The sequence below is a fragment of the Siphateles boraxobius genome, unplaced genomic scaffold, assembly GCF_051911475.1.
Source record: "Siphateles boraxobius isolate OS27281-9 unplaced genomic scaffold, OSU_SipBor_1 20, whole genome shotgun sequence".
In the NCBI taxonomy this organism is placed as follows: domain Eukaryota; kingdom Metazoa; phylum Chordata; class Actinopteri; order Cypriniformes; family Leuciscidae; genus Siphateles; species Siphateles boraxobius.
In genome coordinates, this window is record NW_027508811.1 from 13,493,314 (window position 1) to 13,519,663 (window position 26,350).

The window sequence follows — 26,350 nt, forward strand, 5'->3', positions numbered from 1 at the left end:
GAATGTGTGCTGTAGCACGATACTACCATATTTCTTCAAAAGCAAAATGGAGCTTTAAATCATCCACGATCAAAAATCGTGTAAAAGTATAAAACGACTGTTATAATGTCTGAAAACAAACGCAAGTAACGGAGTTTACAAAATTGTATCGCATGCGTGCTGCAGTGGTACATTTAATCATCGCACAGACCAGTCTTTTTGTACATATGTCGCACTGTGATATCTGAACATCTTTGCCAAGCGCAAACCAGTACAGAAGTAATCAATAAATTATCGGGGAAGGTCATGCCTTTTTTCATAATCATTTTGGAGGGTCATAGAAAAATGTATTGCTGGCGAAAGGAGGGTCAACTCTATTTTGACTATAGATCTCAAAACTCCTCCGGTAGCCCCTTACATAAAAAACGAACAGCCCCTTATTTCAACAAGAATGACGCTCATTACATATATAAAAAAAATAAACAAACAAAACTTTTTTGTAAAAATATATATTTTTAATATGCCTATTGGGCTACAACAGCATTGTTTAAATTTAACAAAAGTCAAAATTAAATATGTAAAAGTACATTTTCAAAAACAAACTTTTAGAACAAACGTCGGTGGGCAACAGAAGCCTATTCCTCTGGGGAGCAGTGCAATAACAAACAAACACCAAAAGAACATTATAGTGAAAATAAATTAGGTGCAATGACGCTGATTATTTTTACTATTCTATTGAGGAATGAGAAGAATGAAGAGCGCTTCTCTCTCCTGTAAGCGAAAACACTGACTGCTGGACAACCTGTGGTATAACTTAGGTTTCAATAATTTGAAATAATTTGCAAAAAAAAAAAAACGTGTGCACGTTGTGTCTAATGATAGGCATTGATTTTAATGACATGGATTATTTCTAATGATATTGTGTCTTACATGGATACATGGAAAAAAAAAACTTGTGGTTCCCTATACAGAAAGAGTTTTTAAAAAATATGGTTGTAAGCAAGGTGCAATTTGTCAGGGGGGGACAGGGATTTCCATTTGGTCTAAATATCCCTGCTTCTGCTGAATTTGTTTTTCAGCATAATGTAAAAGCTGACACCAACCCCCCCCCCATCCCCAATATAAAATATGAAATAAAGATATGCAACACGCACGTTTAAACAACAAACAATAGAATCAGAACCTCTGCTCCTGTAATGAGAGATAACAGGCTGCACATTTTAGTTACGATCCTGGTTCCAGTCGCCTTTTTGACAGCAAATTTTTATTTAGTTTTAGTCATAGTCTTTTGATTAAAATGCCATTTAGTTTGTCATATTTTAGTCATCTGAATTGTTTTAGTCTAGTTTAGTTGACGAAATACAATAAGATTTTAGTCTACTAAATCTACAGTAGATTTAAAACAATTCAGATGACTAAAATTGTAATTGTAATGCATTAATTTAAAATTTCTCAAATTTCCAAACCCATGTACTCCCGGAGAAAGCATCTATTAAACTGTTAATATGAATGATTTTAAAGTTTGAACATGCAATACAGATACAGATTTAACTACTGTGATAAAAATATTTTAAATTGAAATAAAACCACTTTTTTCTAAAGTAGAACACAGTCTTCTCTTCAATGAATGACATATGCATTCTTTATAACTACTTGCATACATCATTCTTTATTCTTTCAAGCAGCAGACATATTTATTTGCATGAATTACATATAATGAATCCTTATTAAAGCTATTAACGAGCAGTGAATGCTTTTCTCTTTTTCTTTTTTTACTTGATCAATATTAAGGACACAGACCGCATTAGGTTTATTACCCACTGTCACTTTAAGACATCGGATGTCCAATGACATGCGGATCCAATTACACTGATGCTCATCCGATACACTCACAACTGTTTCAGACATAACCAACATAGTTTACATGAATACTCTCCAAAACGGACATTTCGACATTGTTGTGTGTATTTGATGGCGCAGTGGATTAGACACATGCCTTTGGTGTGAGAGACCCGGGTTCGGATCCACTGTGAGACACCAATGTGTCCCTGAGCAAGACACTTAACCCCTAGTTGCTCCAGAGCCGTGCGACCTCTGAAATATAGCAATTGTAAGTCGCTTTGGATAAAAGCGTCAGCTAAATGAATAAATGTAAATGTAAATATTTATCCATTCAGACACGAAAGAGCGCTCAATTGAGTCCTCACACGCTGTATAGGTGTCTGTGGCTGCACGCTTTGGGTCGGGCGTGTGCGTACAGAAAACCGTACCGAATAGATCTTATTTAAAGAATGTCATCTGATTATGTAATCCTTATGAAACCTAGAGGCACAGAAGATCTAATCAAACATGTTTGTCGTGTATGAGCGCGTCCCAATGAGGAAAGGACAACGCAAGAGTGAAAATCTCTCTAATTAAATGTAAATCGCCCTGAATTAAAATGTAAATCAGATCAAATAATTTCTTTGTCGAAATGTTTAGATATTGTTTCATTTAAGTTCATAATTATTCTATAAATGTTATTTAGTTTAAAGTCCCTGTAAAGGCAATTGACCTATGGCTAAGCCACGCCCCCAAACGGGGTGAGCCAATCACAGTGCGCATAGCTCCCAATACACTAGGACATTTTCTGCTTCCACGTCCATTGAAATGCATTGCAGTTAGTCAGTTATCATTCGTTTTTATGTTTTTTCTTGTCATTTTAAGTTTAAAATGTTCAAACGGTGTGCATGGAGTACATGCAACTCCGACACTAGGTATCCCGAGAGGCTGGGCGACGGTGTATTTTTTTTACCCTTTCCAAATTAAGCCACATCTGAACACTACAGAGATAAGTGTCTGCTCTGGATCAAGTTTTGCGGTAGACCACAACACCACCAACTAAACGTGGATAAATTAAACAGGGATGTCTACATTTGTTCTAAGGGAACGTTAAGTCGGCAACATATTTGAACGTTATTTTTAACATCTCTAACGTAACGTTAGGCTAACGTTAGCCTAACATTAGAAAATGTTAACGTTAGTTTCTAGCTGCGTTGTACATCATGTCACTTAGCTTCTTTAACGTATCTGTAAATAACCGAGATAACAAATGTTAGCAGTGTTGTGCTGAATGATTCATGCAAATATTGTAGTACCAAACTAATGGAGAGGTAACTTACTCTTGGTAAAAAGGCTTGTCCTGGAAACGTATGCAACTTAGACCTATACATTTTTAATTTGATCATGAACCATTAATTACATATTAAAGCATAACATTTTAGACAACTTTCTACCAAAACAACTGGGGAACTTTGTGGTTTTTTTTTTTAGCAAAACATGTAACCTTTCACTCCACTTCAACATAACTAAATATAGCGCCTGTCACTGAATGTTAACTGTCCGAGTGAGTGGAGGGGGCGTGGCTTAGCCATGTCAATTCTAAAAAATTCTTAACACATTATAAATGTTAGAAATGTATTGCTAAAACATATTACAAAGACTGTGAACTACTCGGTGACTCACGTAACTTCACAGTTCCCTTTCGAACGGTCACTACGCAGTGGGGAAACTCCTTTTCCTCGATTTACTGAAGCCTTTATTCTTGCTCGCTCATAGGCTGCGCTGCGGCAACTGCACATCCAATGGTGCGGGCACCAATGAGATCACTCTGCGTCATACACGTCAGAGCCAGCCAAGGGGGCATGACCTCAGTCTATAATAGTCCCCGAATTCGCTTTTATAGCAGGTTTAACAACTGAAGCGACAACTTGCCATGTTACTATAGTGCTGCTGGCTACGCAATACTCGTTCCCTAACTCAGGGAACTGAGGTCACGTGAGTAACCGAGTAGTTCCCTTTCGAACGCTCACTTCGTATTGCGTAGCTATACGCAGTGGGGACGCCATGCAAAACGCCGCACTGAGTAACTGGCTGTCACTGCAACTCAGGCCCCTGAGCATACAGAACAAGCCATAACCGCATAATTAAGTATAAATAGACCAGACACCGTCAGGTCTAAAATAGTACACATCAGTTAGAAATAACCCAACATACTACACCAATGAACCCAGATACTGTCGGGGTTATTAGTATATGAACATATAATCAGTCGAGTGGGTTTATATATGAAATTATAACCGACCAAAGCCCATGACGAGGCCATACCTCTGGTCGTATGGGCCTTGATACCTATAGGGCAAACTTGACCCGCTGCGGTATAAGCCATACAAATAGCATCCACTATCCATCTAGACAGTCTATGCTTAGTGACTGGATCCCCCTTGGATCTACTACCAAAGCAGACAAAAAGCTGTTCTGATTGTCTAAAAGACGCAGAACGCTCCCGATAGAATCTCAGTGTTCAGACAGGGCAGAGAAGATTAACCTCTCCATCCTCTGCAGAAGGAGGGAGGGCTGATAATGTCACCACCTGTGCTCTGAACAGTGTTGAGAGCACTTTAGGAATGTAACCATGTCTGGGCTTGAGGATGACTTTGGAGTCATCTGGACCCAACTCCAAACATGCAGGGCTCACAGAGCGCGCCTGCAGATCTCCCACTCGCTTGATAGATGCCAACGCCATAAGGAGACCGGTCTTCAGCGAGAGGGTTTTTAGATCAACCGATTGGAGCGTTTCGAAAGGCGGACCTTTTAGACCCCCCCCCCCCCATGACCGTGGAGAGGTCCCAAGGCGGCACAGGTGGAGGTCTGGAGGGGTTCATTCTCCTCGCACCTTTCAGGAATCTTACGACCAGGTCGTTTCTTCCCAGTGACTGGCCAGCCGTCAGAACATGATTTGCTGCTATGGCTGCCCCATACACTTTGAGCGTGGACGGGGAGCAACCCACGTCCAGCAGCTCCTGTAAGAATGAGAGAGCCACAGATATCTCATGACTCTGGGTCAGCCTGATTTTTCGAGCACCAGCTGGAAAAACCTGTCCATTTTGAAGCATACAGGCGCCGAGTCGACGGGGCCCTGGCTTCAGATATAGTGCTTAAAACCTTCTCAGGGAGGTCCTTGGGTACCCGTTGAGGGGCCAAACATGGAGCGCCCATAAATCGGGTCTCGGATGCCACAATGTCCCATTTGCCTGTGTGAGGAGGTCTTTCCTCAGTGGGACAGGCCATGGGATTGTGTCCGATAACTGAACCAGTTCCAGGAACCACGGTCTGGTTTTCCAGAGAGGGGCCACCAGAAGGACAGGGCACCCGCTCTCTCTGACCCGTTTGATGACTTGTGGAATCATAGAGATGGGGGGGAAAGGCATAAAGGGGACGGTTAGGCCAGTGCGTCCCTGTTCTTCGAGAAGAACAATTTGCAGTGGGTGTTGATTATCAGACTGACCGTCTGTGGGTTCAGGGACCACTCGCCGAGGGGAGTGTTGCCCCGTGAAAGCATATCCGCGCCCACATTCTGGACGCCCGGGATATGCACTGCTCTCAGAGAGCGCAGGTTGGTTTGTGCCCATATAGAGGAGGTCTCTCGCCATCGCATCTAATTCTATCGCCCCTTTTGCTAATAGATTCTGTACTTCGGTACGAAGCACATGACCCACGTTGCTTCTCACCGAACTCTCGAGAATTGCCTGAAATTTCGGGGGTCTGCGAGCGAATTGGAGCGAGTAACCTCATTTTATAGTGTTTATGACCCAACTCGACACATCAGGGATAGCTTGCCAGGCTAGAACCCGTGTGGCTAGGGCTTGACGCACTGATTGGGGCTGGTCGCCTAACGTAGGGGGACCTGATACCCTTATATTGTGATTTGTGCACACATTGAGTATTGGACTGACTGTACAAGCATTTGCGTGTGGGGAAGTCCGTGTTACAATAGGGGAGGGACCGCCTAGTGAAGGGGGACCGTGAACACATATATTGTGATTTGTGCACACATTGAGTATTGGACTGACTGTACAAGCATTTGCGTGTGGGGAAGTCAGTGTTACAACGGGGGAGGGGACGCCTGATGAAGGGGGACCGTGAACCCATGAAATGCAGCTCGCGTGTTCGTAGGCCTCGCTTAACACGAGGCATATGGAACAACGCTGATACAGATATAAACACATAATAAACAGATATTCAAAAGGATATCGCCGGATAGCCACAGGAGAGACGGCGTCAGGAGAAACACTGTTGAGATGTGTAGTCTACTGAACTGTAGCTCGCTCAGGCTGAATGCTTGTTCGACGGCGAAGGCTCAATAAATGGACAGAGATGTGAAGTTTGTCGCTGAAGGAGTAAAATCTGCTATAATGGCGAATTCGGGGACTATTATAGACTGAGGTCACGCCCCCTTGGCGGGCGTGCCATTGGATGTGCAGTTGCCGCAGCGCAGCCTATGAGCGAGCCAGACGCTCATGTTCTAGCTGTGCAGCTGCAAATGCGCTTTACATAAAGGCTTCAGTAAATCGAGGAAAAGGAGTTTCCCCACTGAGTATAGCTACGCAATACGAAGTGACCGTTCGAAAGGGAACTGTGAAGTACTAGATTTTGGAGTTAGACCGTTAAACAGTTTCTCACCATTGCTGTGTTCTGGATTTTTTGGGCGGGGCTAAAACGGGGTCTTGATGACGCACTGGAGTGCCTCAGCTCCTGGACACGCCCCTACTTGATGACACACTGGAGGCACTGAGACTGGCCCCTCCCCTAATCGCGAGTTAGTGTCAGTATTAATAGTTACTACCATAGGGGTGACTACAGTCTAGTTTGCTAGCTAGCTATGCCTTCGTCACGGAAATGCGTACTACCTGGATGCGATCACGTACAAAACAGATCGGTGTTCTTATTTAAATTTCCGAATAACGATCACATCAAGAAGAGTCGGATTAATTTTGTGAAGAGCCAGCTTGATGGAGAGCTGAGGATCTCCGCCAAAACCCGCCTCTGCATTGATCATTTTACACAGGATAGTTTTATAAACTTTCATCGGAGACAACTGGGATTCAGTGATAATCCGCTGTTACTGGTGAATGGGGCCGAACCCACTATCTCCCGCCTCAGCCTTCATCCTCCCGTCGAGCAGACATCATCGGCAGTGGGTGCCCACCGTGCGAGCATCCATTCCGGCTGTAGAGGTGACAGTTGAGTGTGGCGACGGCAGCTTTCCCGCGAGTGGGCGTGGTTTCAGCGCAGCCAGCGGACATGCCCCCAGCGTTTGAGAGCAGAGACTACTGCTAATTTTTTTCAAGATTTTGATAGCTTATTTCATGTACTTGCCGATTTTTCATTAATTTATCATTTTTTATATTCATTTATCAGTTTTTTATCATTCAAATTTGGCTGGGTAGCTAATAACACATTTTTATGTGGTGTGGTAAACTCAGAACTCATATTTAATTTTGACTTTACAGGGACTTTAACAGCAGCACGAAATACCCACTGTGGTTCGAGATTTATTTGAATAAGTAAAAATTACCAAATTAAATTGCTTAATTCACAAATCGCACCCTGGTTTTAAGGATCCAAAGATCCAGCCCAACTGAAAGATCCCTGTGGAATTTGATATTGAGTTGAATTTTTTTTTTCATGACAAGATATGAACATGAGTTTGAAGTTTGTATTTCGTTTTGCTCGGAAAAAGCTGGCCTACACCTATATAGCGTTTTAATTCTCCAATTAGCGTATTGAAATAATGAAATTTAGTTCAGGGTTTCACATACGTTCATTTATTTATGGTGACCCGCCACAATATCAACGCTGACCGCCACACATTGATTTTCAATTTTTTTATTTTTTTTTACCAAGCCCAGCTTTAAAAAGTTATTAGCCAGCATGCAAGGAGCCTAGCTAATAAGGAGAGCACACCCCCAATTCCGCGGTGGTAAAGTATTATTCTGGTTGAGTACCAACTGTACATATTTATTGTAGGCGCAGGGACAGAAGAGATGGCCCCGGCATGTTGGTTTTGACTCCCACCCGTGAGCTGGCTCTCCAGATTGAAGCCGAGTGCAACAAATACAGCTACAAAGGGTTTAAAAGGTGATGAAACCATAAGTTCTCAAAATGTTATGCAAAACATACCATTTATGAATTCCTCGTCCTGCCTTTTCTGTTTGATCAAAATACCTTTCATTACGATAGCATCTGTATCTATGGAGGAGGTGACCGAAAGGCCCAGATTAAAGTAGTGACCAGTGGAGTGGACATAGTCATTGCCACACCAGGACGATTAAACGATCTGCAGATGAACGAGCTCATCAACTTGCGCTCCATCACCTATCTGGTAAGTAAATGGCAAAAGAGCATACTGGGACAGTAATGGATATGTTTTTATGCATTATTTTTGTGAGCATTTAAAAAGCAATTAAAAAACATTTGGTTTGAATTAATTTTGAATACATTTATGTCTTTTGTTTTTCCTCGTTTCAGGTACTGGACGAGGCTGACAGAATGTTGGATATGGGCTTTGAACCTCAAATCATGAAAATCATTCTGGATATTCGACCTGACAGACAAACTTTAATGACTAGGTGATTTTTTTATTATTATTTTATTTTTATTTTTATTATTATTCTGAAATCAATATTTTCAACAGCGAGATTCACCAGAATAAAGTACATCACTTCCCAGATATTTCACGACCCTACAAATGGCAATTGATGACGTTGCAGTGTAAATTAGGATTTAAATTAGGCTTGATGTGATATTTGGTGTTACCCGGTGTTCAGCCGCACACATTTTCCTAGTTGTTGTGTTTTTCATTAAAAATAATAATGAACCCACCATTCAAGTAATTGCCGCCCCCGAATTGGTGCTAATTTGCTGGCACGGAGCAGATTGCGAGCAGATGCGAATAGGGATGCACCGATCCGCATTTTTTCACTTCCGATCCGATCCCGATACCTGAATTTGGATATCGGCCGATACCGATACTATTCCGATACCAGAGCTGTGTTTGCTTTAATATTATTATTATCATTATTGTTGATTTTATATGATGCTGCAATAAACTTCTCTCTACAGGCAAGTATGATATGTATGCATGTATGTCCCAAAAGGCAACTTGAGGTAAGTATAAGGTTAGAAACAAATAAGAGACAATAAGTGTAGGCACCAGCACCAAATCTGGTAAAACGTTACACATTGCTGTTTGTATTGTTGTAAAATACATTCATAAAAAACAAGATAACAAAAATCAAAAAGATAAATTATTTTATATATAGTCTAGCTACTATAAAATTAAGACATTTTTTTATGTATAGCACAGCTGTTTATTGAGGCAGCAACATATGATAGATGGGACATTTAATAATCTTTCATTGCGCAAAAGTATTATGATATGATTATGAAAGACTCCAATACAGTGCGGCACAAAGCGCTTATGCGCATCCCGAGCGCAGAATGATGCGCTTGAAGCAACATGGAGTCACAGCGCGCAGCGCGTCGAGTCCGCATTGAAAAGTTCAACGCACAAAGGAAAGACATATTGATGCGTAGTGTATTGTACAGTATCTATCTATGCAATAGTTCATTCAGCCTTTTCTTTTAACAGTTTTAAATTTCAGTTACTGTGTGCTTGAAGAACAATTATAGTGCTCTCCAGTGTTGTGATCTAACAGACACACGTTAAAAAGTAACATGATTAAGGTACAGCAAGTCCAGCAAGATAGTCATTTTATCCGAAACCATAGAGCTTTATCTACAGATCAAGTATAATAATAGTAATTGAATCATCTTGGAGAGTTTCATCGAGTTGACTGTCATAACCGAACGCGACGCGCTGTTGAATGCTGAATGAAGAATGATTGACAGCCGCAGCGGAGGGAACAGTTTACGTGATCTTGAATTTAATGACTTAAATATTCATTTCTATCTCACATTATACTATAGAATGGCTTCAGAACACTTATAATATAGTGCACGAACACTTAATGGTGCTTTATAATACTTTTGTGGGGCTTAACAATAACACAATAGTAAACACACAATATCGGATTTAGATCCGCCTCGTCTGACCGATACCCGATCCGGCAAAAATGGCTGTATCGGAGCCGATACCGATACTGGATCGGATCGGCCCCATCCCTAGATGCGAATTAGCAATTAGCGAGGTGAAAAAGAGATAAAAACTCCAATGTCTGGTGTCAATTAACCGTTGGGAAAATTTCCTCTCCGTAACATCCCTACTTTAACTCAAATTAGCCCCAATTCTGCATTTAGAGTTTGAATGCTTTATTATCATGAAGTTTGGACATTTGGATGATTACTCTTGCTGCATTAATTTAATGTACTTTTCTCTATTTCTACTACAGTGCCACCTGGCCAACAGGTGTCAGGCGGTTGGCCAAATCCTACCTGAAAGACCCCATGATGGTTTATGTGGGCACCTTAGATCTAGCAGTGAGTGAACAGTTATAATGGGTAATGCCCAGGTCAAATATAACATTTCTGTTTTGTCTCCTTATTAATAGTCTCCAGTTAATTCCCCTTCTGCATCTGTCTCCCTCAGGCGGTAAACACCGTTCAGCAGACTGTGCTGTTTGTGCAGGAGGAAGAAAAAAAAGACTATGTTTTTGACTTCATCCACCGAATGGAGCCTCAGGACAAAGTACTAATATTTGTTGGGAAAAAAATTAAGTGAGTTTCTCAGAACGAAAGTTATAACCCTGGTTCGATTCCAAGAAACAGGAAATGGGAGGAGTTTCTGCAAGCACACTCAAGTTCTGCTGAAATGGTATTGCATAATATCATTTTTATTATGATCATTCTTGACGTGAGCATCAGTCAGTGCCCATCAGCTCATGTGTGCTCTAGAAATGTGTGATTATGGGGAAATGATTCTATTTTCTGAAAATGAAACTTGGCATTTCTCCATTGTCAGAGGGAGTGGCCATTTAGTATGTGGTTAAAAAATTCTTCCTTTCACTTGCTTTAATAGCTATAGGTTTTGTTCTTCCACACCCCAGTACAATAGGCAGCTTGAGGTTGTGGAAATATTAGAACCAAATACTCAGTTTGAAACAGACTCCTTATAACACTTTTAGCCTGACAATATGATTAAATGCTTGCTTAATCTCACTCAGAACAGAACTGCTATTGGATCCAGTCATGCAAGAGCCCCATGCCTGCTTGCATTGTAGATGGTTTATTTTTTTTTATAGCAGCAAAGGTTGTTTCTATTCTAGAGATGCTGTTTGTCGGATCGTTTATCCTCAAACCATGACAAAGAAAAAACAGGTAAAAGTACAAGCCTGACCACATTAAGACTTTACTGGCAACAAGGAGAAACAATGACCACAATTTGTTTTGTGTTGAGAATTAATGGCCTGCGAGAGTATGATCACCAAAATTGAATGCCAAACTGTTGATTCCGGAAAAAAAATGCTGAAACAAAACTATCTGAGAAATCTGATTCTCACTGTGATTTCTCATTCCTGCTGCTGTGTAGAGCCGATGACCTATCCAGTGACATGTGTCTGCAGGGTTTAACGGTTCAGTCTCTGCATGGAGACCGAGAGCAATGCGACAGAGAAGAGGCACTGCAGGACTTTAGAGATGGTATGTATGTTGATAAGCAGTAAATAGAAAGGTGAAGTGTAATTTCTGTAATAGCACCAGAATTGTAAAAATGCTGACGCCATTTTCCTTGTTTAAAAAAACATGTAGTCCCAAACTCACTCCTTTAGTTGAGTCAATGTTGTTGTTGTCCATCTACACAAACTGAAAGTTTGCAGTTCTGTTTGGTACCACTAGTCCACACAGAAAATGCATACCTTTTTAAGCAAAATGACAACTTTCGATGCAGTCAGCGATTGTACCTGGACCTTAAAGATTTAACCAAAATTGATCTCTGAGATTGCTATCTACCTGTCCGTGGGCGATGTAAAAGGTCGTGTGCGGATTCTGGTGGCGACTGACCTGGCCTCCCGGGGGCTAGACGTTCATGACATCACACATGTTTTCAACTATGACTTCCCTCGGAATGTGGAGGAGTATGTGCACCGCATCGGGAGAACAGGTCGTGCAGGGTGAGTCAAACAGGGATGGGTGTGACTGAAGTTATAGAAACAATGAGAATTGTAATAAGAATGCAACCGTTCAGGCTCTTTATGTAAATAAGCCCATGTCTTGACTCAGGAGGTCCGGTGCCTCTGTAACCCTGGTAACAAGAGATGACTGGAGAGTAGCTTCTGAGTTGATCACCATCCTGGAGAGATCTGGTCAGGTAAACACACGTGCAGGCATCCACTTCTTTTAATTATGTTTATAACACACTGCTATGTGAAGAACACAAATCAAATCAAGAAAAAAAAAGAAAGGTGTGTATATATATATATATATATATATATATATATATATATATATATATATATATATATATATATATATATATATATAATATAAATATACCTTTCTTTTTTTTTTTATAAAGATTATAGTTTCAGGGATTTTTAGATCAGGGGTTCTTAACCTTTTTGATGTCGGGGCCCAAATTTTTCAGTACAAAGTGGCCCAGGGCTCATTCAAATATTAGCACTGTATTGGTTTAATGATCTCACCCTTGGTTTGATATAAATGGTAAACAACAAAACAACCAAGAAAACAGCTCCAATCTTGTCGTTTCAGTCATTGCATATTTTCGATACGTTTACAAGAATGCAAACTCCGCTGATAAAACCCACACATACAAAACCGCACACTCGAGTTTGATTTGGGTTGTGCTAGCCTATGTAGCTGTCTTTGTATAAACTAAAAGAAAGTTTATATATAATATTTTCTGGCTAGTGGACATACTTAAACCCAAACTGAATAATTAAAAACAAGTTTAAATGTGTAGCTTAAATCTTCTATAAATATTTGAGTCTTCATTTTCTTTTTTTGCCTACTCCAGTTCTTGTTAAAACTCACTAGACATGCTTATTCTGTGCATTTTGGGCACTTTTTGTGTGAAATCAAATTTATTTTGTCCATCAAAAGTGTGCTTTCACTTTAATTGAGCGTGAGCAGCGCAGCAAAAATAGACTTGGCGCCGAATCCCCCTCTTCACTGCTGCTCACGCAACGCTCCTGCTTGACGCTCACACGCTGCTCCTGCTCGCAGTGTGATACGGCGTTCCGATCGGCTCTTTATTATAACTTTGCAACATGCACTCGTCTCAATGAACGTCTGCGTCTGCCGAACGTGACGTCTGCGTCTGCCAAACGGCTGACGTCTGCGTCTGCCGAACGTGACGTCTGCGTCTGCCGAACGTCTCGTCTGCGTCTGCCACATCACTCGTTCGTCTGCCGAATGTGACGTCTGCGTCTGCCGAACGTGACGTCTGCGTCTGCAGCAAGGGGGTTTCCAGCACATTTCACACACTTATTCATTCTTTATTATTTTCCTCTACTGATCTTCTGTTGTATTTTATTAGCAATAAGTGATTTTTACCTTGCTTATGTATAGCTTTTTATTCCAAATAGTAAATATGAATTTACACAGATGATCATGTTAATTTTTGTTTGCCATTGTTTCTTGTCAACATATCTAGGCCTGTCGCGATAATCAATTAATCTCACGATAAAAAAAATGAGCTCGATAATTTTTCCTGCCGCGATAATTTTCTTTTGCATGCTTGTTTTGTTTTCCTCGTGTCTCTCTCTCTCTCTCTCTCTCTCTCTCTCTCTCTCTCTCTCTCTCTCTCTCTCTCTCTCTCTCTCTCTCTCTCTCTCACACATTGATTTTCGAATGTTTTTTAAATTATTATTGTTTTTTTTTCACTGAGTCTATTTACAATCGTATTTGATTGCAGAGCGCCGTAGCGCTTCCCTCTCTCTCTCGCGCGCGCTCTTTCACCCTCATATGAGGCGCCATATCGCCGTCTAGGGCTTAAATCAAACTTCATTCACGCACACATATACGAAACACTTGCATACATATATTAAGTAGTCAAACATACATGTATACTGCTGAATGCTCAAAAAAGTACATGCAAGTTTCTAGGGCTGCAACTAACGATTATTTTGATAATCGATTAATCGGACGATTATTTTTTCGATTAATCGATTAATCGGATAGAAATTAAATTAGATTTTTTTTATTATAACTAAATAAAACCGTAAATCAGGGTATTTATGTGTAAAAGTGTACTTTAAAAAGTGCAAAAGCCACACATTGAGTTTTACTAATATCAATATTTGCATTGTTTTTAATGATAATTGCTGATGGCAAGTTGACAAACATGATTATTGTTAAAAAAATGATATCCAACATATTATGTTTTAACACAATTTTTGTTAAAACAAATTTACACAGACATGTTGTTCAGATGTGAATATCTGAACTAAAAACAAACTAAAAACATCTAAAATATATAATTCATTTAATTTTTATTTAAAATTAATTATATATAAGGAATATAAGGATAAAGAATATAATATATATTATATATATAATATATAAAATAATATAATATAAGGATAAATTGATTAAATAAATATAGAAAGACTGAAAGCAATTGTGTGAACGTAGAGCCGCAGTAGATCGCGTTTGAAAAACAATTAAAACTTAGTAGACAAATGCTATAAAAAGAGAACGGAATGGAGGTAACGTTACCCAGCAAGCTAACAGGCTTGAGTAAAGGACAGGAGAAATTATGCATTAGTGCACAAGCATTCGCTGAAAACCACTGAGTACAGTGACTAAAAAACAATATTTTACTGCTGCTGTTATTAACTGCCTTTATATTTAGTGCTTCGCTTTGTAAAGACCGTTTTAATTTAACCTATTTCTGCGGTAGCGCTATTTTAATCCATCACTTACGTTGCGAGCGAACTGATTGCGCAACCTGATGCTCGAGACAAAATACAGACATCCCAAGATCCCGGAAGTCCCGGGAGTCTCCCGCATATTGATTGCGGCTCCCTGATGCCCGCGAATTAGTTCAAACTCCCGAAATCTAGAGCGCGCAAGCAAGAGCGCGCATGCGAGACATAAGAGACTGCTCCAAACCGTGTAGCGCGCGCGCTCGGCAGAGCGCCTGAGGGAGAGAGACCTTGCGTGTGTGTGCGTACCAGTAAACGCTCCCCGTGACGTAAGCAGACCAACTAATCGATAATGACATTCGTTGACAACGATTTTCATAATCGATTATAATCGATTTTATCGATTAGTTGTTGCAGCCCTACAAGTTTCATACATGTATGAAATGCACAACGACACACCTAAAGTCGCTCACGCACATACACGCAAACTCTACACACACGAGAACGAGATGCGCGCACACACAAACTCTCCACGCACATATGAGACGCGCGCACACACACAAACTCGCGGACACTCATATGAGACGCGAGCGCGCACACACACAAACTCAATGAGACGGAGCACACACACACACAAACTGTCCTCGCACATACTCATATGAGACGCATGCTCACACACACACACAAACTAGTGCACATACTCATATGAGACGCATGCTCACACAGTACATGATGCATATGATTCTCAGTGTGAACGGAAGTCACACATTGGTAAGTGCATTTTTTGTTAACAGAGACAGAGTCCATTGCTTTTATTGTTTTTGCTTGTTTTGTTAATTTAAATCTTTAGAAATAAAAGTTTATTGATCTTTGAAAAGGTGTACCTGCATTATTATGCCATTATCATTATTTTAGATGAAAATGGTCTCAAACGATAATATTGATAATAAACGATAATATTGTCGTTCTATCGCAGCAATTTCTTGGACAATTTATCGTCCAGCAAAATTTGTTATCGTGACAGGCCTAAACATATCCACTAGGGGTGTCACGATTCTCCAAATCCTCGATTCGATTACATTTTCGATTCTAAGGTCACGGTTCGATTCGATTCTCGATTTTTATCTTTATTTTAAGCACAGGTTGCTGTTGCTCCTAAAAAGCTGACATCAGTTAATCACAATCTCACACATCTCTGTTATTATCAATGAAGCTGACTGCACAATGAATCTTTCATAATATATAGCCTACACTTTGTTTGTTATAATTAGAGGATTTGCCAGCATACAGAATTCAGCACTTAACAAAAAGTCTGTTTTGAGCGGTGAGGAGAGTCTATCTTAAATGCTTCTGATTGGCCATTGCGTTCAAGATATCAACACATATGTCTGTGATTGGCTAAATCGCTCAACGCTGCAAACATGTTATAAATAGAATCTCTGGCCTGAAAATCGTTTCTATTTTGTTTTAGTTGTTCTTGTTGCTTTTCTGCAACAGATAAATACAAATGTATTAGTTTTTATGTTTTATTCATAGATATTTCTAGTTTGCGGGAGTCTGCGAATCGTTTTATTCTCCCGCACACACAGAGTGAGTGCATTACCGCTCGCACTCGGCCATCAAATCTAGTCCCGTGCCGCACTCTATTGCGTTGGGAGTGCACGTCTATAGATCAAGAGCCCGGCCCGAGGATAGTGACGGGAAATATCGGCCCGGGTCGGGCCAAGTTCGGGCTCGGGCATAGAATCCAAGTTAGAGGACTCACAGCCTTTCAACACGTGTGTATTTTTCCCCGCGCCGTGATGAGTCGTTCATTGCCTCTGTCATGCGACAAATGAACAAAAGACTCGGAAGGTCAAGTAATTATTAATGTTTCCTGTAAATTATTTTTGACTGCATTATAATGATTTCTTAATTTAGAATATGATCAAGATTGCGTAGGTGGATGTGTTCGGGGAATTTGCCTGTTAAAAGTATAACATTTAAAGCCCCTGAAATGACTAGAAAAAAGATTAGTTAATTTTGATGAACGAGACGTAACAATATAGAGTCAGTAAAACGATCCGAACTTTCCATCACGGGCGCGACATGGGGGCGTGGCAGCATCGACGATTCCATTTTTTATTTCGATTTTTGAGATTGTGAATTAATTTCGATCGATTTCGATTTAAAATCGAAATCGTGACACCCTTAATATCCACAGATACTTAAGAAGAAATCATAAAGTTGTTTCTTGTCAACATATCCACAGATACTTAAGAAGAAATCATAAAGTTGTTCTAGCATGTATGTAGCCTATATTCAGCACTAGGAGTCTCTTGACCAACACAAAATAACGTTGTAAACATTTGGGCTTATTTAACTAACATAAATAATATTTGTAATTTGTGATGTTTAATTTTAGAGTTGCAATGTTTAATTTTAGAGTTGCAATGTTTAATTTTAGAGTTGCAATGTTTAATTTTAGAGTTGCAATGTTTAATTTTAGAGTTGCAATGTTTAATTTTAGAGTTGTAATATTTAGTTTTAGAGTTTCGCCGAAGTTTGATTTACAGTCGATCTGACAGTTAACAGAATTATATAAAACAGTTACACCTCAAAAGAGAAAGGCGAGCACAGTTTATTATTGAATAAATTGAGGTGTATTCTCAGTGTATAATTGTAAATGTTGCAGAAATTACTTGCATTTTTGATGTTGATACTTCCTCAATATAGATATTTTATTATTTCCCATTTGTGAATTGAACTGTTCTCAAATCTTTTAATTCTGCCTTTACACTATATTTTCCTGCACTAAATAACATGCTACTATCTTGCTGATTCTACACCTTCACTAAGCTGTTGAATAGGCTATTAGTAGGCATAGTCAAACTTGCATGTCTCAGACTAACTTAGCCTACTTTTTTCTCATACCTGCGAATTTTATTTAGATTTCCCAATTAATTCAGATCTGCATCATTTGGCATGATGTTTTTTACGATGGCAGATTGTAGTTGTATAATTTTTCAGATATCAGACATGATGTTTGAATAATAATCTTAGTAATCATAGTTCTCTTACGAGAGTATCTCTCGTACTGCGTAATATCTTACGCTATGGGGAAAACCTCTTTTCCGTGAGATATTGAAGCCAAAAATTATCCTTTAATTTTGATTAATGTAAAACGCTGTGCGGCAGCGTGCAGACATAGGCAAGACGGCTCGCGCGCCTATTGGCTGCCCTGCGGCCACAGCAGCAAGCCTATCGAGAGAGGCCCTGCGTGACGTGACATCCAATGGGGGTGCTTCGCGCCCATTTCGTCGCGTCCCGCCAGAATAGGCGTGGCCTTGGCCTATAAATACGCTCGACAGGCTGATACAAACTGATTTTCAACTCTTCAGCGAAGCACTACTGAATCGCTGGATCCGGAGTGAGAAGCCGCGCCGTCTGATTGTAAGCCTTCTGCGGGACGAGCCTTCGAGCCTGAAGTCGCTGGCCTGCACCTCGCCGCCTTCAGCCGCCGTACCTGCTACGCTTTCCGGCGTTCATATCCTTTTCACTGCTGAGTGTGTGTTCGCCGCTGCGACTCACACTCTATCTCTGTTTTCTATCTGTTCTAAAAGAGCAAGCGTCTTTTTAAAGATGCAAAGATCCTGCGGCTCGTGCCGAGCCACACTCAGCGACGGGGACCGTCATGTCATCTGCGCTTCCTGCCTGGGTGAGGATCATGCGGCTCTCGCTCTCGTCGAAGGCGGATGCCCTCATTGCGAGCTAATGCCTATGGTGACTCTGAGGACTCGCCTGGCATCCTTCTCAGAGCCTGCACTTCAACCCGCTGCGACGCCGCGCCGTAAAAAGCGCCGCGCTCAGCGCGTTCCCGAGCCCTCTCCTGCCCGCCTAAGCTCGCCGGTTCGCCCGCTAGCTTCGCCGGCATCGCTCGAGTCACTCACCGATGGACAGCGGCCGCCGTCTGCCACCGCTTCCGCCATTGAGATCGACGAAACAGCCGAGGCTTGTTCTATCCTGGCGTCGGACAGCGAAGATTGGGCGAGCTCTGTGGACCTCCCCTCCGCTGTTCGCGAGCCTTCCGGGAAAAGAGCGGGCATTGTGTCTGAGTTGATGCGTCGGCTCTCTCAAGCCGTCGACAACCTCGGCCTCGACTGGGAGGCGCCCGCGCAACCCCCGCGCAACCGACTGGATGGATGTTTCCTCAAGAAGGACCACGCCCCATCACAGTCCAGACCCGCGCCTTTTCTTCCTGAGCTTCACGAAGAAGTCGCGAGGTCTTGGAACGCCCCCTTCTCGGCCAGAATGCGTACATCTGTCTCTGCTGCATTCTCCACTGTGGACGGTGCGAAAGACAGAGGGTACCTTTCTCTTCCTCCTGTGGAAGCAGCGGTAGCATCACATCTCTGCCCGCCCTCTGCTGGACGGCGAGCACAGATGGTGTTGCCATCTAAAGCCTGCCGAGTGACGTCAGCCATGCACGGTCGCGCTTACACCGCCGCCGGGCAAGCTGTGTCGGCGCTACACACAATGGCCATCCTGCAGATCTTCCAGGCCGACCTTCTCCGAAAAATGGACGAGGAAGGCGTGGGATCGATCAGCGTTGCGGATTTAAGGAGCGCTACAGACCTGGCTCTTCGCGCCGCTAAATCTGCTGCACAGGCCGTTGGGCGGAACATGGCCTCTCTCACCGTGGCTGAGAGACACCTATGGCTAACGCTGTCTGAAATGACGGATTCGGAGCGCTCTGTGTTTCTCGACGCGCCCATTTCGCCAGTGGGCCTCTTCGGATCTGCTGTCAAAGATTTCGCGGACAGATTCCAGGAGGTTCAGAAGACATCGCAGGCTATGAAGCACTTCCTCCCGAAGCGCTCTAGCTCCGCAGCAGGTCGCTCGAAACAGCCGTCTGCCCGTAGCTCACAGCCACAGCCTGCACCATCCGCCGCCGCTTCTCAGCGCCGCCAGGCCCGAGAACAGAGACCGCGCTCTCGCTCTGCTGGACGCCGCCCCCCTCAGCGCGGGCCCCGGCCGAGGATTGAGATCAAGCCCGAGGTCTCAAAGCCTTCCTAGCCATCCTAGGAAAGCGACGGTGTTCAAATCTCGCTGCGGCCGGATTTTCACCGAAACATTTCGCTCGTCCAGTTCCATGCGATGTGACTGTTCCAGTGTATTTAGCAGTCAACAAGTCGGTTCATTTGCCCGCTTGCCTGCACACAACAGCCGTTTTTACGGCTACCCAGATAAATCCAATAAAGAGTGTATTTTCTGGTGTCCCGGCCATAGCCGATGGTGTTATGAGTGTTGTAAGAATGCCCACGTCACAGTGCCCATTCCCACACACAGACACAGCCCGCCACAGTTCAGGGCTAGCACAAATAAAATCGACTCATGTCGATTGTGCAAACGTAGTGAATGTGCCCACGACACAGTGCCCACAAACACTACACAGTGCGTGTCCCACGGTTTCTGTAAAAACAAAACCAACACATATTCAGTCAGCGCAAGCCGACGGTGTTTTCAGTGCAGTAAATGTGCCCGCTGTCCCGCGCCCACATTCACTCACAGACACGCTGAACCCTACGGGGCTTGTCCCGCTCGTTCTCGCCGTTGCACGGCGCGTGTCGAAACCACGGTGGACAACGAAGTATCTCATCTACTTCGAACCGAAATAGCGAAACTACTGAGCAAAGGGGCCATAGAACCTTTATCTCAGGCTCAGAGCGAAGGGGGTGTATACAGCAGATATTTTCTGGTACCGAAAAAAGACGGGGGTCTCAGACCCATTCTAGATCTGCGACAATTGAACAAAGCGCTTCTGAAACGCAAGTTCAAAATGCTGACAACCAGCAAAATCCTCGCGCACGTGCGCCAGGGAGACTGGTTCATGTCAATAGATCTGAAAGACGCCTATTTCCAAATACAGATTGCGTCACGTCACAGGCGATTCTTGAGATTCGCCTTCGAGGGCCAGGCATATCAATACACAGTCCTACCGTTCGGCCTGTCTCCAGCACCCCGTATATTCACGAAGTGCATGGACGCGGCTCTCGCACCCCTGAGACTTCAGGGCATGCGAATTTTGAACTACTTGGACGACTGGTTGATTCTAGCTCGATCACGATCAGAGCTCATAGAACACAAGACCGCATTACTCGAGCATCTCGAGAATTTGGGTCTCACAGTCAATTGGGCGAAGAGTTCGCTGTCTCCCAGCCAGGAAATCTCCTTCCTGGGAACAGTGATGGACTCCCTGTCTATGACAGCACGTCTGTCGCCGGAGCGAGGACTGAACATTCAGCGCGCCGCGAAATCCTTCCGCCGCGGCTCTATAGTCCAGCTCAAACGGTTTCAGAAAATGCTGGGCCTCATGGCCTCAGCATCTTCAGTACTTCAGCTGGGCCTGCTTCGCATGCGCCCACTGCAGTTATGGCTGAAAGCACGAGTTCCGCCCGGGGCTTGGGCCGCTGGTCTGTTTCGCCTCAGGGTCGACAGGAAATGCGTCTCGGCTCTGAAACCTTGGAAAAAAGCCGACTGGTACCAGTCAGGCGTGAGTCTGGGGACTCCCTCGAGTGTGATGGTGGTGTCCACGGACGCCTCCACCTCGGGGTGGGGAGCGCTGCTCGAGGGCAGACCGTTCTTTGGCCAGTGGTCAGAACGGGAGAAGCTCCTACACATAAACTGTCTAGAAATGCTGGCAGTAGACAACGCGCTAAGGCGTTTTTGTCCCCAGATAAAAGGCCGCCACGTCTTAGTCCGGTCGGACAACATGTCAGTGGTGGCGTACATAAATCACCAGGGCGGCACCAGGTCCCGAAGCCTTTACAGGCTGACGAAACGCCTCCTGGGCTGGGCTCAGCACAACCTGCTTTCACTGAAAGCAGCGCATGTGCCTGGTCACCTAAATCTGGGACCAGACAGACTGTCCAGAAACAATGTCCCAGCAGGGGAATGGTCGCTGCACCCGCAGACGATCCAACTGCTGTGGGAGACATTCGGCAGAGCGCAGGTGGACCTGTTCGCGTCCCAGGAAAACGCTCACTGTCCGAACTTTTTCTCCAAGAGCAGGGACGCACTGGCCCACGTATGGCCCCGACGCCCCCTCTATGCTTTTCCCCCCGTCTCGCTCCTGCCCCAAGTGCTGGAACGAATCAGGGAAAATGGATGCCCAGTGCTGCTCGTGGCTCCGCTATGGACGAACCAAACCTGGTTCCCAGTCCTGATGCAGCTGGCCAGCACTGCCCCGTGGCCGATACCGGTGAGAAGAGACCTCCTCTCTCAGACAAAGGGCTCGATTTGGCATCCTCGCCCGGAGTTATGGTCCCTACATGTGTGGGCCATCAACGGGTACCCGCTAACCGCCCGGAGGGAGTGTTAAACACGATCACGCAGGCTAGGGCCCCGTCTACTAGACGGCTCTACTCCTCGAAATGGTCAGTGTTCTCTACCTGGTGTCAAGCTCAGGGCTTTTCACCCGTAGACTGCGGGGTTACGGAAGTGCTCTCCTTCCTTCAGGAGCTGCTGGATAAGGATAGAACCCCGTCCACGCTCAAAGTATACGTGGCGGCCATAGCGGCGTTTGCAAAACCGACGTCTGGCCAGTCACTGGGGAAGAACGACCTCGTCGTGCGATTCCTCAGGGGAGCGCGGAAGCTGAATCCTTCCAGACCTCCCTCAGTCCCTATGTGGGACCTTTCTACGGTTCTGGAAGCCCTGAAAGGTGCCCCATTCGAGCCAATCCATTTGTCAGACATGAAGCACCTGTCTTTCAAAACGGTATTTCTTGTGGCTCTTGCTTCAATGAAGCGCGTGGGGGACTTGCAAGCGCTTTCAGTAAGCGCGTCCTGTATTGAGTTTGGGCCTAATGACTCTAAAGTCATACTCAAACCAAGGCACGGGTACGTGCCAAAATCCCTCAACACACCGTTCAGGGCCCAGGTTATTTCCCTGTGCGCCCTCCCGGTGAACAATGAGGAAGCGGATGCTAATCTCCTTTGCCCCGTCAGGGTGCTGAGAGCTTATGTGTCCCGCTCGTCTGTCTTCAGGCAGACCGAGCAGCTCTTTGTTTTGTTTGGCGGACGCTCCAAGGGACTGGCCGCATCAAAACAGAGCCTATCCAGATGGATAGTCGATGCCATAGCGCTGGCTTACACTTCTAAGGGCCTGCAGTGTCCTTTGGGTGTCAGAGCGCACTCCACGAGAGGCGTGGCCTCTTCGTGGGCGTGGTCTAGTGGGATTTCCTTGCATGATATCTGTATGGCGGCAGGCTGGGCCTCGCCGTCTACATTTATAAGCTTCTATAACCTAGAAGTTCCCGCCTTACAGGCCAAGCTGCTGTCGGTCTAGAATTCAGTACTATCTGTCCCGCTGCGCCGGTGCAGAATGCTGAGTTTTGATTGAGTATCGCTCACTGATCGATGGAACAGCTCCATGGGTGTTGAATAGCCCGTATTTTTGCCCAGTTCAGGCTGAACGCGTTCACCCTGTCTGCGGGATATACTGTTGACATAACTAGCTCCTATGGGATGCTATTACGTGGGGAATGATGCTGGTAGCCTCTCTTCTCCGACTCTCTGTGAGTCTACGGTTATTATGCACTATATGAGCCCCGGGCTACTGCCCTTGGGACTTTGGTGTCGGATCCCAGTACGCACGGCGTCTTACATTGTGTTCCCCATAGCGTAAGATATTACGCAGTACGAGAGATACTCTCGTAAGAGAACGTACTCGGTTACTAACGTAACCTCGGTTCTCTCTAGAGAGGGAACGAGTACTGCGTATCTTGCCGTGCATACAACAGCGCTGGTTCGCTTCAGCGTTGAAAACCAGTTTGTATCAGCCTGTCGAGCGTATTTATAGGCCAAGGCCACGCCTATTCTGGCGGGACGCGACGAAATGGGCGCGAAGCACCCCCATTGGATGTCACGTCACGCAGGGCCTCTCTCGATAGGCTTGCTGCTGTGGCCGCAGGGCAGCCAATAGGCGCGCGAGCCGTCTTGCCTATGTCTGCACGCTGCCGCACAGCGTTTTACATTAATCAAAATTAAAGGATAATTTTTGGCTTCAATATCTCGTGGAAAAGAGGTTTTCCCCATAGCGTAAGATATTACGCAGTACTCGTTCCCTCTCTAGAGAGAACCGAGGTTACGTTAGTAACCGAGTACGTTTTATATATAGGCCTATATATAAAAATATTATTTTTCCAATTCTATTCTTTTTATTCCAAATAGTAAATATGAATTTACACAAATTATTTTGTGTAAAACATTTTTTTTTTAACAGACAGTTTTCAGAATATAGGTTTTCTAGTTTACCAAAGTGCTGTAGCCTAGCCCTTTTACAATTATAAAAAATTAAAATCACAATAACAACCCCAACAACAAGCTATAAAAATGCAATAGCATATCAATTTGGTTTCTTCATAATTCTATCTTTGTGGGGGCATTTGGCCCTCATAACGTGGGTTAAACAAGAACACACACACATATCCTATATAAAGATCACAGAGTCACGTTCATTGAGACGAGTGCCAGTTACAAAGTCATGTTAAAGAACCGATCAGAACGCCTCTGACACACTGCACTGACCCGTGTTGTACTGTGAATAGCGTGTTAAATACGCGTTACTGAAAAATAACAATAAATAACTGCACTGCCACACTTGAATGACGCCTGACGTCTGACTCGACACTTCACTGCAACGCGTGACGTCACCGTCACGTCAGCGACTTAAATTGAATAGAAATAAATAGCAGAATAAAAAATAAATAGCAGAATAATAAATAAATAGCAGAATAATAAATAAATAAATAGCAGAATAAAAAAAAATAAGACGTTGAGTGAGACGTTCATTGAGACGAGTGCATGTTGCAAAGTCATATTAAAGAGCCGATCGGAACGCCATAGTGTGAATGCACACGGCCTTTTCACACTGCAAGCGTCAGAGGTGCGTGAGCAGCGCATATTTTTTTCCGGCGTGCCGGCTGCGACACTGCTACCGGAGCTAATCGCGGATACTCTAGTCAATGCTTGTTTACACCAGCCGCGATGCGGCGCGTTTCAGAAGCGTCCCAAAAGCGGCTGTCCGCGCTGCTTCGATAAAGTTAGGCGCCTAGTCTATTTTCGACAGACGCCGACTCCAAGATGCACCATAATACAAAATAAAAGTAAAATAACACGGTCAATTTTAAAATAAACACCCTGTGCAGACTCCCAATTGTATTGCACACCAATATATCCTTAATAGAAGCCATAGACTGTAAGGTAGAAACCCAAAAATCAAGAAAAACCTCGTCGGACAGGCAAATCACGTGGTCTCGCGCATCCAGTCACTTCGCTTCTGAAATGCTCCTGGTGTGAGTTGGCACCGCGTTGAGGACGGAATAAAACCTTGTCGGAGCCGTAATGCACCGCAGACTTGTGCAGTGTAAATAAGGGGTAAATGTCTCATGGATACCAGTGGTCATTCTGGTGTCTTCAATTGATCACTTGTTAGGTCCCACGGCCCTCGCGGCCCACAGGTGAAAAACGTAACGTTTTTTTGCGGCCCTCCAGGTGGCGCTTGGGCCTATGGTTAACAATAGGTGGTTTAGTTTAGATGACTATGAAAGAGTTCACAATCACTTTTCTTGAAAATATTTAGCTATTAGATCAATTTAAAGTATTGATATAAATCTAACGATGAGATTGTATCACTTTAAATACTTCAATTAGTTTTTATTTTATTATATTATAAGCCTAATAACGAATTGATCTTACAAGGGGATTGTTTAGGGCTCCTTACCATTAAAAAGTTTGAAAACCCCTTGAAAAAGAAAATATTGGAAATTCATAAGCAATGCAAAATCCATTTAATTTTGATGGTTTAATGCTACCTGTAGCCAATAATTGACTATACAAAAATACTTTGTTGTCCCAAACCATGTCACTGCTTAATTTTTTCATATTAAATTATTGTAAAGATTTTAACTGTCCTGCAGGAGGTTTTTAAAATTAATTTTGCTCCGTAAGAAGAGAAATTAGAGGTAACGGTGAGATGTTTATGTTTTCTCAAGAATTTATTTCAATCCATCATTAATATGGCAAAACATCTGTTGGACTAAAATATGCCTTCATTGTAAGTTTTAATTTTGAAGATTTGTTACTCAAATGCTCAGTTGGGATGTTACTAAAATGCTCCCTGCATTAGCAAAAGGTTTTTTGTTTTTGAAGACCGCTTGATCTCTATCGTTTAAACAATTTTTTAAATTATCTAGCCAAACAACCTTTCAAAAGCCTCACCACAACCTTCTGCTAGGAAAAGTACTTAAACCAAATTGACTTTTAGTAAAAGTCATGTATGTGTATATATCGAAAGAGAAAACTTTATTCCATGAGATTGTCTTTAGTGTGTGTTTTACACTGTATATGAACACAACATCCTAATGGAAAATCTGGACAAAAGGAAGTATTTTTCCTTTCTTTAGGATGTACCAGAAGAACTGGTACTGATGGCTGAACGTTATGAAAAACACCAGAAGGAGAAAGAAATGTTTGCGCCCAGAGGCAGAGGAGGAGGTCAGAGAGGTCGTTTCAGAGGAGGCTCAGACCGGAGGTTCTGACCTTTTGCAAGGTGGGCTGATATTAGTCTCATTTTATCTTGCTTTCTTAATCACATCAACATAAATGAAAAGTTTTAAATGACAACAGGTTTTTAAGAATACATAAAATCCACCAAAATGTAACCTT

At 43.3% G+C, this 26,350-nt stretch overlaps 1 protein-coding gene across 2 annotated transcripts in view; it reads left to right on the forward strand.

The window, feature by feature from the left end:
- The window catches only part of ddx43 (DEAD (Asp-Glu-Ala-Asp) box polypeptide 43), a 39,442-nt gene that overhangs the window by 12,703 nt on the left and 389 nt on the right, over positions 1 to 26,350 (forward strand). For both annotated transcript variants that reach the window (XM_077236977.1, XM_077236976.1), the window contains exons 8-16: positions 7,828 to 7,938; positions 8,041 to 8,182; positions 8,329 to 8,429; positions 10,212 to 10,299; positions 10,409 to 10,536; positions 11,348 to 11,457; positions 11,789 to 11,927; positions 12,037 to 12,124; positions 26,089 to 26,234. In XM_077236977.1, coding sequence (XP_077093092.1) covers positions 7,828 to 7,938; positions 8,041 to 8,182; positions 8,329 to 8,429; positions 10,212 to 10,299; positions 10,409 to 10,536; positions 11,348 to 11,457; positions 11,789 to 11,927; positions 12,037 to 12,124; positions 26,089 to 26,223 — 1,042 coding nt within the window. In that variant the 3' untranslated portion in view covers positions 26,224 to 26,234. The remainder of the gene's footprint in view (positions 1 to 7,827; positions 7,939 to 8,040; positions 8,183 to 8,328; positions 8,430 to 10,211; positions 10,300 to 10,408; positions 10,537 to 11,347; positions 11,458 to 11,788; positions 11,928 to 12,036; positions 12,125 to 26,088; positions 26,235 to 26,350) is intronic.